The 15,700-nt window shown below is 51.0% G+C and overlaps 1 protein-coding gene across 1 annotated transcript; it reads left to right on the forward strand.

Moving 5' to 3' along the window:
• Positions 1-1,195: 1,195 nt before the first annotated feature.
• Positions 1,196-2,305, forward strand: SSTR2 (somatostatin receptor 2; the record flags this gene model as incomplete). The annotated part of the gene is made up of 1 exon (XM_084236516.1): positions 1,196-2,305. One exon carries the CDS (start codon positions 1,196-1,198, stop codon positions 2,303-2,305), a length of 1,110 nt encoding a protein of 369 aa, XP_084092642.1.
• Positions 2,306-15,700: the final 13,395 nt, after the last annotated feature.

Consider the following 15,700-nt stretch of genomic DNA (forward strand, 5'->3'; position numbering starts at 1 on the left):
AGTTGAAAAGTGCAGACTGGGGGCCTTCCGGGTGGCGCAAGGGGTTAAGCACAGCACTGTGAAGCTCTCTGCAGCCACTGCAGCACAAGTTGGATCCCCGGCCCCAGTGGGCCAGGGAGCTACCCACATGGCGCAGCAGACCTCTCCTGCTGCTCCCCTCAGCAGTATATTTCAGTCAGTCTGCCTGTTCTGTTCCCCACTCTGTGAATCCTCATGCTTTTGGCCTGTACCCCAGTTCTTGTGTGCATAAATAAATAAATCTTTTAAAAAAGTCATTCTTTAAAAAAAAAAAGAAAAGTGCAGATCGGGGGGGTCCTGCATTCAAAGCACAGCTCCACCAATTATGCACAGGGAATGGGAGCAAGTTACTGTGTTAGCCTCAGTTTTCTCATCTGTAACATGGGGATAATTTCTCCTTGTAGGATAGTTAGGCAGGCGTCAACGATGAGGTGGTAGAGGCAAAAAGGTGCCTGAGGGGTGAGGCAACACTGATCAAGTTCCAGTTGTGAGCTCAGCCCAGTACTGAGCTCATTTCATCATTTCATCATTAAACCTCATGACACCCCCATTTTTTAACAAATGAGGGCCAGAGTGGTTAAGTGCCAGACACAAGGTCACGTGGACCTAGAAATGGAATCCTGGTTTGTTTTACCTCTAAAGTCTGGGATTTCTCCACAATGAGGTATTCAAAACAGAAAGACTCCAAAGAAGTCACAAGTAGATTTCCTTGCAGGGATGGCTAAAAATGCCAGTGCCGGGTCCCTAGGAGGCCAGGGGCTGGCCTTCTCCAAACTCTGCCTTATTACAGTTCAAAGCAGTTGACACACAGTTGCAGTTGCAACCACAGCCACCTCCCACCTGGGTGTCACCAAAGATGGCAAGATAAACTATGACAGCTCAGCCCAACCTCCCCCATGCCCACTGTTGGAAAAAAAACCAGCTCCCAAAGTCTGCACGGTGATGAGAATGTGCTGGTAACTGTGACATTGTCATGGGAAGATGTCACACTTTCATTGCTATGTATGTCCGAGAGGCTCCCGGAGGTGGAAAGTTGCACTTAAGCGGCTTCTGACTGATGGCCAATCTTCCCTTCTTCCTTGTAGATGCTGCAGGGGATCCTTTGCTTCCGGGACCCATTAAGGTGAGACCAAACTCTCTGGGCTGCTCGGAACTAGCCTCGGACTGTAAGACAACCATGGATATGGCGTGTGAGCCACTCAATGGCAGCCAAGGGTGGCTCTCCTGTCCATTCGACTTCAATGGTTCTGTGGCCGCAGCCAATGGCTCAAACCAGACAGAGCCGTACTACGACATGACCAGCAACGCGGTCCTCACCTTCATATATTTTGTGGTGTGCATCATTGGCTTGTGTGGCAACACGCTTGTCATTTACGTCATCCTCCGCTACGCCAAGATGAAGACCATGACCAACATTTACATCCTCAACCTGGCCATCGCCGACGAGCTGTTCATGCTGGGTCTGCCCTTCCTGGCCATGCAGGTGGCTCTGGTCCACTGGCCCTTTGGCAAGGCCATCTGCCGCGTGGTCATGACTGTGGATGGCATCAATCAGTTCACCAGTATCTTCTGCTTGACGGTCATGAGCATTGACCGCTACCTGGCTGTCGTGCACCCCATCAAGTCAGCCAAGTGGAGGCGGCCCCGGACAGCCAAGATGGTCAACATGGCTGTGTGGGGGGTCTCCCTGCTGGTCATCTTGCCCATCATGATCTACGCTGGGCTTCGGAGCAACCAGTGGGGGAGAAGCAGCTGCACCATCAACTGGCCGGGTGAATCTGGGGCATGGTACACAGGCTTCATTATCTACACCTTCATCTTGGGGTTCCTGGTACCCCTCACCATCATTTGTCTCTGTTACCTGTTCATTATCATCAAGGTGAAGTCCTCCGGAATCCGAGTGGGTTCCTCCAAGAGGAAAAAGTCAGAGAAGAAGGTCACCCGGATGGTGTCCATCGTGGTGGCTGTCTTCATCTTCTGCTGGCTCCCCTTCTACATATTCAATGTGTCATCGGTGTCGGTGGCCATCAGCCCCACTCCAGCCCTGAAAGGCATTTTCGACTTTGTGGTGGTCCTCAGCTACGCCAATAGCTGTGCCAACCCTATCCTGTATGCCTTCTTGTCCGACAACTTCAAGAAGAGCTTCCAGAACGTCCTGTGTTTGGTCAAGGTGAGCGGCACAGATGACGGGGAGCGGAGTGACAGTAAGCAGGACAAATCCCGGCTGAACGAGACCACGGAGACCCAGAGGACCCTCCTCAATGGAGACCTCCAGACCAGCATCTGAGCTGCCTGAAAAAATAAATCAATAAAACGCCAGCCTCTGCCAACCGGGGATGTGTTCCCTTCCCCCACGCCTATCCCCGCCCCTCCCCATCACACCTGGCTTCTAGACTAGGGACTCGCTCAGCATGAGTCCAACAGTGTCTGAGTCTGCCTGAGTGAACCATACTATATTAAACGGATCACCTCCCCCTCCTCGAAGTGAATATTCAATGCAGGCAGACAGACCCGAGTCTAGAGAAGAGGATCTCAGCCTCGGGATGATCCCGTAGAAATACTGCAATGCAACAAAAACCGAGAACTCCACCTGTGTGTTTGTTTAAAGCCCAGTGAGTGATCTTGTGTTCGTGCGCTGCTGTTGTGTATTCCTATCTAGACCCTGTGCGGTCGCTACCTGTGTCCTGTGTCCACGTGCTCCAGGAGGAAATCCAAGTGTGTGCAACCTAAGCGGACGCCTGGTCAGCGTGGCAACCACGGAAATGACTCACCGCAAAGCCAAAACAGCTAAAGCTTCGGGGGTCTCTGTCGAGGGGTCAGTATGTCCACGTGGCCGTATGCTTTTGTCAAAAATTGTACAGATAAGATGTTTTTGTATTCTTTTCCTTATAGAGGGCTCCTTACATGGTAGACACTTCCAGCCTTTACAAAGTCACCCTCTGTCCCTGGGGTATTTGCTTCAGCACTTTCAGGTAAGTTAGGACCCAGTAAGAAGGGAGAAGCAGAAGAGATTTGAAGGCTCGGGGCATAAAGTCACGCGTTTCCTCTTCTCAGATATAATCAATTACTCATTTACCCGAAAGGACGTATGTGGCTGTGGTCATCAATCTTTATATTTAGTAAGAAAACACCTGCTTTGTTCTAAGACTGCATTTTTTTCCTTCTCACTTTTTCTAGGGAGCCGCAGGGGATGGGAGGGTAGAAATGAAAGGCAAATGGAAGGCAAGAAGTGGGCTCTAATTCTTGTGGGGAAAACCATTTTATTCTACCTGCCGTGAAAATAAATGGGTAAGAATGAAGCAAAATTACACCTTTATGGAAAAACCATGAAATTGTGTGGGTTTTTTAAATGCCAGACATGGTTTTCTAAGGAAAGAAAATGGAAATGGGATTCAACAACTGCTCAAAGGGGTTTCTGAGGTGCAGCTGCTAGGCTGGCACCGAGTAAGTCTCCATGTGTCCTGAGCTCTGAGGACGCTTCCTTGGCATCGCCCACGCACCAGCCCACAGATGAAGCATGGAGGGTTTTGGGTGCATCAGAGGGGGCCCGTCCCTTGCAGGGGTGCCCGTGCCACCTTCCTCGCCCACTGCACACACGTTAAGCATCTCACCTCAAAAGCCAAGGCTCTGGGCTGTTCCCTCAGCACTGTCACAGACAGGACACCACACATTCAATGGCATTTTCCTGCCCCTGAAATTGTAGATGGGGTCATGTACGGCGATAAAAAATAACAAATCCCCGTCTCCGGGATCACGATTTCCAGGGTCGGGAGAAATATACGCACGGATGTTTGTAAGATGCCATCGTCCCCGGGTTTGATGTGAAAGCCTCACTCTTAGTGCCTCCTGCACAGATCCTGCCTCATTAGAGCCGAGCTTTCCTCTCTTCCTGCTCCCGAGACGAGGGGTTTGACATCCGGCAGCTACCCTGCTAAAGTGCTGCTGTTATTCTAGCTGCCCATTTAATTCATGCCACAGTGTTTCCAAAAGTACTTACTGCAGCTTGGGAAAATGTGTTCCACAAGATTTATGACAGAAAAATCCACGCAAAAATAAAAAGAGGCACAATTAAAAGATGAGACTATAGAGAAAGTTGTTACCCAAAAATGCAGGCAGTAAAATCCCACAGCGTTTTTAAAGGAAAGGTCACTTCCAAGTTCAGCTCAGGACCTAGAGGTGCAATGCTGGGGGGTAATGACACCCCTTCTCCCTGTTCCTGCTCTACCCTCACCCCCTCCTCCATAGAAACAAGCCAAGATTTGGAAGGAAATGCTTTAAACCCAACTTTACCATTATTATAAAATGAGATGCTCTTGGGTCTTTGAAAAAGTGCTGATTTTTTTTTTTTTTTTTACTTAGGGAAGTGATTCCAAGGGCTCTAGAATTTCTAGAAATAATTTCAAGACAGAGAGATGAATTCTATGGCACTTGTGGGATCTGAGAAAAGTCCTCCAAAGGGGGGAGGGCCGAAGCAGCTCCCCAAAGTCTCGGGGGGACACGCACACCCAGGTATATGTTTCACGGCAGGATGACGTGGAGTCTAAGGCTGCAAGACGGGGTCTCTGCGGGTGATGCTGCGACTCTCCCCGCGCATACATCATCTTCCAGATGTGAGAGGTTTTCTCCGCTTCCTGAAACACCTCCTTCCAGGATGATTCGCTCCCTGGCTGTATCCTTTCATCCAAAAGAGCGAAGAAGCATTTTGATTTCACTGTTAACACAATTTTCATTCCAAAATTTAATCTTCGTCTCAACTCAGCATTGAGTTATGAAGATAAATCTGCTGGAGGCTGGGGGAGAATAAAAAGGAATGTGTTGCCCTGGTCTCAGGAGAGGTGGTCGGTTAGAGCCGATACCCACCTCGGACCTCCCCTGAGCTGGGCAGCGGAGAGCTGATTACACCGAAGTGGACTTGGCGAGAGATAATAGGACAGGACGGTGGTCCCTGCTGAACGCTGCTGCCGGGAGCTGTTTCAGAAACCCAGACGGCTGGTTGGCGGTGGGGGAGGTGTTGAGACTTTGGTGAGGTTCATGCCACAGCTTGGGACGGCCTAAGAAGACACAGGAGAACACTGGGTGGTGGAAGCACACGTGTTTCCTTCCTCTGCTTGTTTTTTATGGAAGAGGAAGGGGAAGAAGAGAAGTTGTGTAACAACTTTCTCTGAATCTCATAACTGCACCTCTTCTTATGTTTGCCTGGACTTACTTATCTGTCATCAGTGGCATGCCGCGGAGAAAATGCAGGCTGGCGGATGGGAACTTCAGAGCTGGCAGTGACCTGAAGTCTCTTTACTTACACAGACGTCACCGCCTCTCCCAGATGGGACGCAGCGACAGTGGCTGGGGTTTCCAGCTGCAGCTGCCGTGCAGGACAGTGCAAGGGTGGGGTGGGAAGCAGGCGGCTGCCCCTGAGCTGCCCCACAGAGGACCGTTTGGCCAAGACTGTAAAGTTTTCACGGGAGGCAGAAATGAACTTGGGCAGAAAAATCAAAGTGTCCACGTGCGATTGGGAAGGTCCAGCCAGGGTTTTTCTGGTATGGGTGTCATCAGAAACGCCGTTGCTAGCAGGCTTACGTCAGCAGTGACTTACATCAGTCACTTGGCACATCCATGTTTTTACCGCTTTCAGAAACACTGAATTTCCTTGAGTGTTTGTTCTATCCAGGCAAACCTTCACCTTGGTGGCTGTTCCACTTCTGGCTGTGACTCCCTGGGAGCACAGGCAGACAGAGTCCCCCGTAGGCAGAGCCTCTCTTAATTTTCTTCCAGGAACGCTTTTCTACTGACAGCTGAAAAGCTTATGTAGCTCTGTTTCTTGAGCGGGCAGCCATTAAGGCTTGAGAATAACATCTCAAGGACAAGTTTTCATACCTCCCACCCCCACCCCCACTGCCACGTTCAAGAACTGCACACCTCAGCTTTTTTTTTTAAAAAAAAAAAAAAAGATTTATTTATTTATTTATTTATACAAGCACTGGGTACAGTCAGAAGCACAGGAGGGTGAGAAGATTCACCAGAGCCAGAGCGGGGAACAGAACAGGCAGACAGACTAAGTACACTGCTGAGGGGAGCAGCGGGCGACAGGAGAGGTCTGTGCACCATGTGGGACCCTCGCTGGTGGCCGGGGATCGAACCGGCACTGCAGAGGCTGCGGGCAGCTTCACAGCCCAGCGCTCAACTGCTGCACCACCAGGGAAGGCCCCCCACCTCAGCCTTTAACGCAGCAGGTACCCAGCCCTGGCTGATGACCTAGATGTGTCAGGTTGGAAGTGCCTGAAACACGCGCAAGGCCAGAGCCTGATACTAACAGAGATGAACAGAGAGGAAGAGAAAGCATCGCTGATTCTGAGGGCAAAGGTGAGCGTGATGTCACAAGATGGGCACCAGCTGAATGTCCATCAGAATCGACTGGCCCCTCAGTCTCCAGATCTAGGTCTTCTGAGTTGGGCCGACCCAGACTGAACACTGGCTTGAACTCTGGCCTCTGGTAGCCTCCCACTGTACAAAGATTTTAAGCCTGAGAGGGCTGATGGCTCCGGTGGGTGGATGGGGAGGTGTCTGGGGAAGGGAGAGCTTCGTTTTCACCTCTTCTTTCCCGGCATCATTGAAGGGGTGGACCAGACAAGAAAGACCTCTCTGCTTGGAGGAGGCGGCTCGTCCATTTCCTGTCCCAACAGGGAACCGGTTGACAAGAGCTAAACTGCCTTGCCCTTTTAGAAGAGCCTGGAAGAAGAGTATTTTTTAAAGACCCTTTGATTGTCTGGTCCATTCCTGCTATGCTGTGACAGGGGCCTCTGATCGCCTCCTTGGAGGTTGCGGCTTTAGAGCTGTAGATCCTGAGAGAGGAAGAGGGATGCACTGTGGCCATCCAAACGGAGAGCGCTGGGCCCGGACACAGAGGAGATGCAGCTGACCTAGGTCTTTCCCAATGACAAGAAGCCAGAACAGGGGTCCCCAAGCAAAAACTGCCAGTCTCGAAAGAGGAAGATCTATGTGAGCTCTAGGGTCACCTGGCACCCACTGGCAGGGCTTCCCTCCTGGCAGACTGCTGGGGCCTCCATTCCTGGGTGCCCCCACCCCCCGCCCCAGCCAGGAAATATGGTCATTACTGGGCGAACTGATATTTTTCCTCGTGAGTATTATTTTTTGAACAAGAAACTCAAGTGGTTGTGGTAGAACAGTACCAAGCTTAATAATTTTCTTCATATTTAACCAGCATCACACTTTTCAGGGAGAAACAGACAGTCTTCTGAGGCTCTCAAGGTCTCAACTTGTATCTTTACTGCACTTTGGTGTGCGCACACACGAGCAAACACACACACACACAGACACACACACACACACACCCTCCAATGCAAAGATTCTCCAAGGCTTTTCCACAGAGGGAGACACCAGATTTGACTAACTTATTAGAAGTTTTAGGATACTATTTTTTTTTCCACATAGGGGAAAGAGATGTGCATGAGTTAATTTTTTCACCCAGAGGATTCTGTGCCAGATCACAGACCCTGCAGGCCTAGCCCAGTCATGTGTCCCTGCAATAACAGGCCACCCAAGTAGAAAGAAAGTGGAGTCTGCTAAAGGGTGTGAGTGGCCTATCACAAGCCTGTCCTCCAGCCAACCACCTTCCAGTGCATTCTACAAACAGCAACATTTTTGCATAAGAGACACAATATATTTTCTTTAAACAAAATCACTGAAACTACTTTCCAAATGATTCTCATCAAAGACAGAGTTTTAATAGATGTTTCTCCCCCGACCCCGCCCCATGCTCCTTAATACAAATCTGAGGTTGAACACTTTTTGGGAGGCTGAGCTACTTGGTCATCAAAAAAAAATTTTTTTTTTGAATTGCGGTTCTTTTTCTCCACGAGGACAGCTCCACAAAAGCACCTCTTCAACATAAAGCAGCCCTGCTCTTGTCCACCTCCTCCAGTCACGGCCAGACTTGGGATAGTTGGGGTACCGACAGCAGGTCAGCCTGTGCTTCTTAAGTACCTGCAGGATGTGGTGGGAGGGCCGCGCTGCCCGGGCTTCTGTGGGGAGCACAGGTCTCATATGCTGGTACATCCTCAAGATTAATTAAAGTTAGCTCAGGCCCAGCTGGGCTGCCAACCTGCGTCCAGACACTTCTGGCGCCAACGCTGGGTGGAATGAAGAGTCCCTTTGGGCTCAACTTAAATGCAGATTGAAATGGCCTTCGAATACCCCTTCCAAACTCCCAGGTGGGCGGGCATGTATATGCATCGTGGGCTTGTTCCGGGGGGTGCAGACCCCAGCTGTGTCCTCCCTCCCCCTGCATCTTCTCCCACCCACCTTGCCCTTTCTCCAGTTCCCAGGGCTTGCCGACTGGAGGTGGCGGAATTGCAACCTTGGCCATGCCAGGGTGGCCTGGGCCAGGGGGCTCTCTGCAGCCAAAAAAGGTGACCCCTCCCTCTTTGACCTTCAAAGGACCATCATCATCCCCCTGAGCAGATGCCAGACCCGCCTGGCTTCAGTAACACGGTTCTGGTGTGGGTGTCAGAGGGTTTGGGGTTTCCAGGGCTTCCTTCCTGCCTCCAGCACTGCTAAGGTGCATCCTGATGTAATCAAGTGCGGAGTCATCCCAGACAAGGCACGGCAGGGCAGGTGCTTCATCCATAACACCATCTCCAGAGGTGGGTTTAACCTCTGGGGGTGCCAGCGCGGGGTTGGGGGGAGGTCCCTCTGGCCTGATGGAGCAAGACATGGCGGCCCGTGAGCAGGAAGAGACACATCCTTGAAATTTAATACATTAAAGTTGGTTTCCTCTAACTCACCCCTCTACTGCTCAAGCCCTCTCATATTTATATTTAAATTTTGAAAAACAAAATGTCCCATTTCTTGAGAATTCCACAATGCCACGTTTAAACAGAACAAAGGGACACTTCGATTTCATAAAATGAGGCTGAGAACGGATTGTGAAGCAAAGGCATTTCATCCCGGGGTGCTGACCCCGAGCCAGGCCGCACCCTCATTCTCCAGCGAGATCTCCCACCTTTGGGTCATTTCATGGCCTCAGACAGAAGCAGTTTCATACACAGCTGAATGGGAGGAAAAGGTTCCGACTAGAACCACCAGCTGGTGGCCGTTTTCCACCCAGAGGGCCCCACCAGGGCCCGCAGCAGCCCCAGGCTCACCAGACCTGGTTGTCAGCGAGAGTGACAGCACCCAGAAGCCTCGAGAGCCTTTCCCCAGGGGAAGTCACCATCCATGCTGCCCGCCGCCTGGGGACCAGCTCAGTGGGAAGTCAGGGTGCAGAGCAGACAACACTGGCTTCTGGATGCTTCTGAAGATAGTTCGCTGTGCGTTATGCCTAGAGTATACTGGCTCCTGACTCAGTTAATCCATCTGTCCCTCCCCGGCTGCCACTCACCAATAAACAACAGCAGATTTTACGAAGAGTCCATCAGTCATATCCAAGTAGACTGGAAACGCTTCATGGACACACTCCCACACACCGGTCACCCCTTGTCTCTTTCTAACAGAGCTGCTGACATTGCTGGGGACCCCCCCAAAGGTGGCAGAGATAATGAAAGGGGAGCTTTTGTGTCCTTCCCATCTGCCTTTGAAGACTTCCTGGACGCCTGGGACATCTGAAAAGGCCTTTAGCAGCCCTGACTATAAAACCTGTGTGAATGACGTGATGTGTGTGATGGTTTTAATATGGCAAGAATCAGTGTGCGCGTCCGCTAGATATTTTCATTATCCTGTGGCATTGAGTGGTCACGCGTCATTCCTGCAGGCCTCGTATTTAGATGAAATACCTAAAGCTTCTTTTGCTTGTAAATAAACTACAACCACCTTGGTCACGGTTTCTCTTTCTCTGTTCCCTGAAACTACCTCTATCTTGGCTGTCATATTGGCCGCACATACTAGAAAGCAAGAAACAAAGATTTCTTTTCAGCAACTTTTTTTTTTTTTTGGTAAGTGAGCTGTCCTAGAAGTTACCTACCCATGAAATCACTTTTTTAAAAAAGATGTATTTATTTATACAAGAACTGGGGTACAGGCCAGAAGCACGGAGGGTTGGGGGGGTGAGAGAATTCACCAGAGACAGAGCGGGGGGCAGAACAGGCAGACGGACCAAAGACACTGCTGAGGGGAGCAGCAGGCAACACAGGAGAGGTCTGCCGCGCCATGTGGGTATCTCCCTGGCTGGCTGGGAATCGAACCCGCACTGCAGAGGCTGTGGACAGCTTCACAGCATGGCGCTCAACCCACTGCACCACCGGGGAGGCCCTGAAATCACATTTTCGATGGAAAGAACCTCAGGGTGAAGTTTAATCTTTAGGCCAGCAGTGTGAACTCACTCTGTTCCGTCAACTTCTAGAAAGGAGCCCATGTGTTCAGGAAAATAGAACAGAGTCAGTCCCAAGTGACATAATCCACACTCCAGTTTCCTTAAAACACTGGCCTCAAAGGCTTTGGCATACGACAACTTTTTTAAAACTCTAAGCCATACAAAACACCCACAAAATGTTTTCTAGATATCGAGGTCTTAGCATCATTTGTCTGGTAGCAAAAGAAAAAAGTTCTTAAAAATAGACAACCACTGGTGTGTCCCATCCTGTCCACAGGTTGATTTTGAACCGTCCTGGCCAATGCCTTGTGGACGTTGTAACCAACTTCAAATGGCTAAATTGTCAGAAAGCAGATGACCCAAGGGACACTCCAAGAAAGTCACGAAGACATGCCAGCCCTTGCTGGTAACAGAAAGTTTGTAGAAAATATTGAGAGTTTTAAAGTCAGGTCAAAGAAAGCAACATTTTATCATCTTCTCATCTTCCTTTCACTTGGAATCAAAACATAACAAAAATGTCCAGCTGCTCAGAACAGAACCTTACTATAAATAAGACGGCTAAAATCAGAAAAGAAAACTGGCCAATGTTTGGAGAGCTCATCCTGGGCCAAGCCTGCTCTGAACACTTCATACCAGTCGTTTGATTCAGCTCCCCCCAGGGAGCAAAGCTCACAGCCCTGGAGAAGCTGGGCTCCGGGGGCATCCCCCCACTTAACCACACCTCCTCCCAAATCCTGCTGTTTCCTGAGATCTGATTTCCCAGGTCTGTGTCCTTGAACTCTCAATGTTCTAAGTTGTCGTTAGCAGATACTTAGAGTTTTAGGTTCTGTGAACCCCAAGGAGGGGGTGCAATCCTGCCCAGGGCTCACCCCAAGGCAAGAGACTTGAAAGCTGCTTCCTCCCACACTGTGGTTCCAGCTAAGCTGCATCCAAGAGGAAAATATCCCGTCAAACCTGTTTCATTCTAGCTCATTATTCTCAGACAGCAGCTAGGGGTGCTGGGAAGACAGGTACTCAGCTAGGTATGGAGAAAACAGCATATCGAATAAATTTCTGACTTCACTGAGAGACCCTCAGCCAGACGGCCTTGACCAGGTCCCCTGGAACTCACGCTGACCCCACACGCCGTCCAGGAGCATACCCACATGTGACCACACTCTCACACAGCCCAGGAGCAGCCAGGTAAGGGAATAAGAAGGTTGAAATGGACAGGAGTCTTTTTTAACTCCATCATAACATCTGGAAATCCAAAGAATTCACATCATTTGTGGGAGCAGAGAGGGCTCAGAATATGAATTAATTCAACATTTCTGAAATTAGAGTAAAGGAATTTGATCCTTTTTTTTTTCTTTTTTAGGAATCCTATGGTGGGGTGTAATTTGAATATTTACCAATTTGGGGGCAGACCAATAAATTACTCTTCACCAAGGTCAATTATTTGGTGGAGTGGGGAGTGACTTAAGAGGATGACAGCCGAAATGGGGAAGCTGAAGGTCACCGCAGTGGTTCAGATGAGAAGTCGGTGGCCTGGACCAGGGTGTGAGTGGGGACAGAAAAGGACAGGCTATCCCTGTGTTAGGGGGAAAAGGCGGTCCCAAAGCAAATTCCATATAGGCTTTGTGGACTCCACCCCCACCCCAGGTCAAAGCCAAAGACACTGGGAACTCCAAATCCCATCCCCACCCAAGGGAAGGTGGCTGGGACCTGAGGGTGGGGTTAAGCAGCCAGGTGGATACAAAAGGCAGACACGTGGGCTTTGGGGGGCTCTCTCTCGCTCTCCATTTTGGGCTCTCGGCCAGCTTGCAGCGTCCGGTCAGCTCTGAGAGTGACTTTGGGTTTCCAGGTCGTCGGATCGGGTAGGACGCATTAAAGACTTTATTTCCCTATTTTCTCCCTGAGTTGTACCTTTTCCTTATTTTCTTTTTCTCTTGTAAATAAACCTTTTATTAACCCTTTTGCATGTGTCTGTAGTAGAGTATTCATAAGTCTCTTTAAAGCGCGCGGGTGAGGACCCACAGCCAGGAACCCGTTTAATATCGGGGCTGCTCTATAACACCTGGACCAAGAGTCATGCATTCAGCAAATAATGAGTATCTCCTGTGTACCAGCCACTGTTCTAGAAGCTGAGCATTCAGTGAGAGCAAAGGCAGACCAGGTCTCTGCTCCTTGTGGTAGAACAGACGCTCACCATGCACATGCCCCAAGAACTGCACCTGTAACCCCAGTACAGTGACAGGCACCATGATGAAGCTACGTGGACAGTAAAGAGATGGTTAAGGCCACAGGCCCCAGAGCCAGCAGCCCAGCTCGTACCTCAGCTCTACTATTTCCTCAATGATCGGAGGCAAATTATACAATGTGCTTAAGCCCCAATTTCCTCAATAAAGTGGAGATAAGAACAGGATCCAGCTCAGAGGGGTTTTTTGGGTGGAAACTGAATAAGGTCGTTCATATTCCAAGGTGAGAGCAGCGACTGACTGCAGTGAGCTCTTGGCAAGTGTGTTTCCTACTTTAGATGGGGGTGGCCCCAGAGGAGGCCACCATGGGGAGACCTGGCTAAAGAAGTAGGAGGGGGCCTTAGGAAGGCAGGAGCACGCCTTGTTTCTGAAACAGGAAGAAGCCCCGGGAGGCAGAGAAGCAGAGAGAGAAGAGCGGATGGGGTGGGGTCAGGTCTCCCGGGGACTGGGAGTCTCTGATAGGAATTTGCCGAGGCCTCAAAGGCATGGGAGTCCTCGCCGCGGGCTTTAAGCACGAGACTTGGTTTATGAGCTTCTAGAAGACTCCGCTTGCTCTGGTGGGGAGGGGAGTGACTGAAGAGGATGAGAGACGAAACAGGGAATTCTAAGGTCACTGCAGTGGCTCAGATGAGAAGTCGGTGGCCTGGCCCAGGGTGACGGTGGGGACAGAAAAGGACCGGCTATCCCTGGACTGAGTCAGCCAAACACAGCCGGTGAACCCACACCAGCCTCTGCCTGTTTGCACGGAGAGTCCTCCCGGAGCGCGGCCTCGCCTGCTCGTGCACACACGGGCTTCGCCACTTCTGTGCCTCCGCGGCCCCGCCGGGTAACAGTGACAGAGACCGCAGGCCCGAGATGCCCCTCGGCTCTCTGGCTCTTTATAGCAGAAGTTCGTGAACCCCTATTTTGGAGGAAGAGTGTAGGACTCATAAATGGATCGGCGTGGATGGTAACCCAGGATGTGTTACGTTGGAGAAGCCCCTTGGACTTAGAGGGGGGAAATCAGGTGGTGGAGGAAGGAAGCCAGGTCTTTGTGAGGTGGGGAGGGTTCGGCGGCGGGAGCAGGAACACGGCTCACTCTGAGAGGAGGGCAGGCAAGAAGGTGGGAGTGTGCGCTCCAGGAGGTCAGCGGAGTAGACTTAAGACGAGCACACACACACACACACACACACACACACACACACACACCTGGTCACCTCTGTCTCCTCCATGCAGGTGAGAAAGGCGACCGGCTACGAGGACAACGTAGGAGACTTGAGAAGAGGCCTGAGCTCACGACAGCCCCTGACTTTTAGCCAAATGCTGTGTTCTCCACAGCAGCCAGCACAGAGTCAACAGGACCCCGGCCAGGCTAGTCAGGACCCACCTGTGGAGTGTGAGCTCCGTTCTCGCCTTTTCTAGACAAGGTGTTGAGAATGTCCGAACCCCCTGCCTCAGGTGCGATGCCTGCCTGGCTATGGGCTGCAGGCAGAGTCCCAGGTGTCTGCAAACTGTCAAGTCAAATAATCACTCCCTCCACTCCACCTCAGCTCAGGTAGACACAGGCTGGGCAACACTGCCACGGAGACAAGATGGACGACGACAGCATGAGACGCTCCGTATCCCACCAGCAGCTCAGTCAAGAGCAAATGCCACAGCCTCCCTGGTGGCACAAGGATTAAGATGCAACCTGTGAAGCAATCCGCAGCCTCTGCTGCACGAGTTCGATTCCTGGCCAGCCAGGGTGCCACCCACATGGCGCAGCAGACCTCTCCTGACTCGCCTGCTCCCCTCAGCAGTGTACTTCGGTCCATCTACCTGTTCTGTTCCCCACTCTGTCTCTGGTGAATCCTGTCATCCCCCCCACCACACATCTGGCTTGTACCCCAGCTCTCATCTGCATAAATAAATACATCTTTAATAATAAAAAAAAAAAGAGCAAACGCCAAATGTCAGAGTCCCCCCAGGCAGCAGTGAGGAGCTAAACCTTCTGGCTGGCCCCGCCATTCCTGCCACTGATGTCCTCTGCCCTTTACCTGCCCACCTTTCCCTGTTTTCCCCTCTCTGGTCACTGGTTGGCAGAGTCCTTCCTCCCTTCCTGCTTTCTCCCTCTCGCTTCTCCTAGCTTACCCAAAGTTAAAAGCCTTGTTTTAATTTTCCAAAGCACTTTTGCCTCTTCTATTTATTACCCCTTCTCTGATGTGCCGGTCCCCATTCCACCCGAACTCGAGGTGGGAACCCCGCCGCCCACAGCGTCCTCAGGGCCCAGGTGTAGGGTGTAGCAGGCTCCACTTCACGTCAAAAACGTAGCCCCTTACACGGAAAAAGAGCCACCTTCGGCGCTTACTGAACCAGGGCTCCGAAGCAGGGGCATCGGGTGAGAACTGCCTCGCAGCTTCTAGAAGTTCGAGTCCTTGGCGCTTGATGGTCCCAGACCCCACTTGCCTTTTCCAACACGTCCTTGGAGCAGGCACTTTGCGGTTACAGGACACAGATGATTGACACCTGTCACTCATCTTGCAGATGTTTATTGACCCACTTGGTCTGGGAGCTATGGTGGGGGTCCCCTTCCCAGATGCCAGACCACACATTGCACGAAAGAAGAACATGTGGTATCTGTAAAAATCTGTTAAAAACTCTTCTATTTTAGGCATGGTGCTGGCTGCTTTCTAGATTTCTATTAAAAAGTAAGAAGAAATCTGCCCCCTCAATGTTGGGAAGCAGATAAGAGTGCAGATGAAGGAAGAGTGTCAGAACTCGTCTCACTTTGAAAACAAGTCCTCAGGCGCACAGATTTTGGTTACCAGACACCCCTGTGCCATCTGCCCCCAAATCACTGCAGAGCAGCTGGGTCCCCAGGCTACCTGCACAATTGCAGGGCCCCCGCCCCACAGCAAAGCGGGGAGCTGTGATGGTCATCTGAATGCTGCTCAACATTGTTTGGCCCCTCAGGCTCCTGAGGTTCTGAAATTTTCTTTGAAGCTAATAATGCAGCAGAGTAGAAAGACCTTTTGAGGACTTTCCAGCAAGGCTGGCTCAGATCTGAAGACAGGGTTGGCCGTCGACTCTGTGACCTCAGGCGCTCCGTGACCTGACCCCGCCGAGCTGACTTTATCAAATTCTGTGCACACACACACCCCTTGCC

The sequence above is a fragment of the Talpa europaea genome (assembly GCF_964194135.1).
Source record: "Talpa europaea genome assembly, chromosome: 7".
NCBI classification, from domain to species: domain Eukaryota; kingdom Metazoa; phylum Chordata; class Mammalia; order Eulipotyphla; family Talpidae; genus Talpa; species Talpa europaea.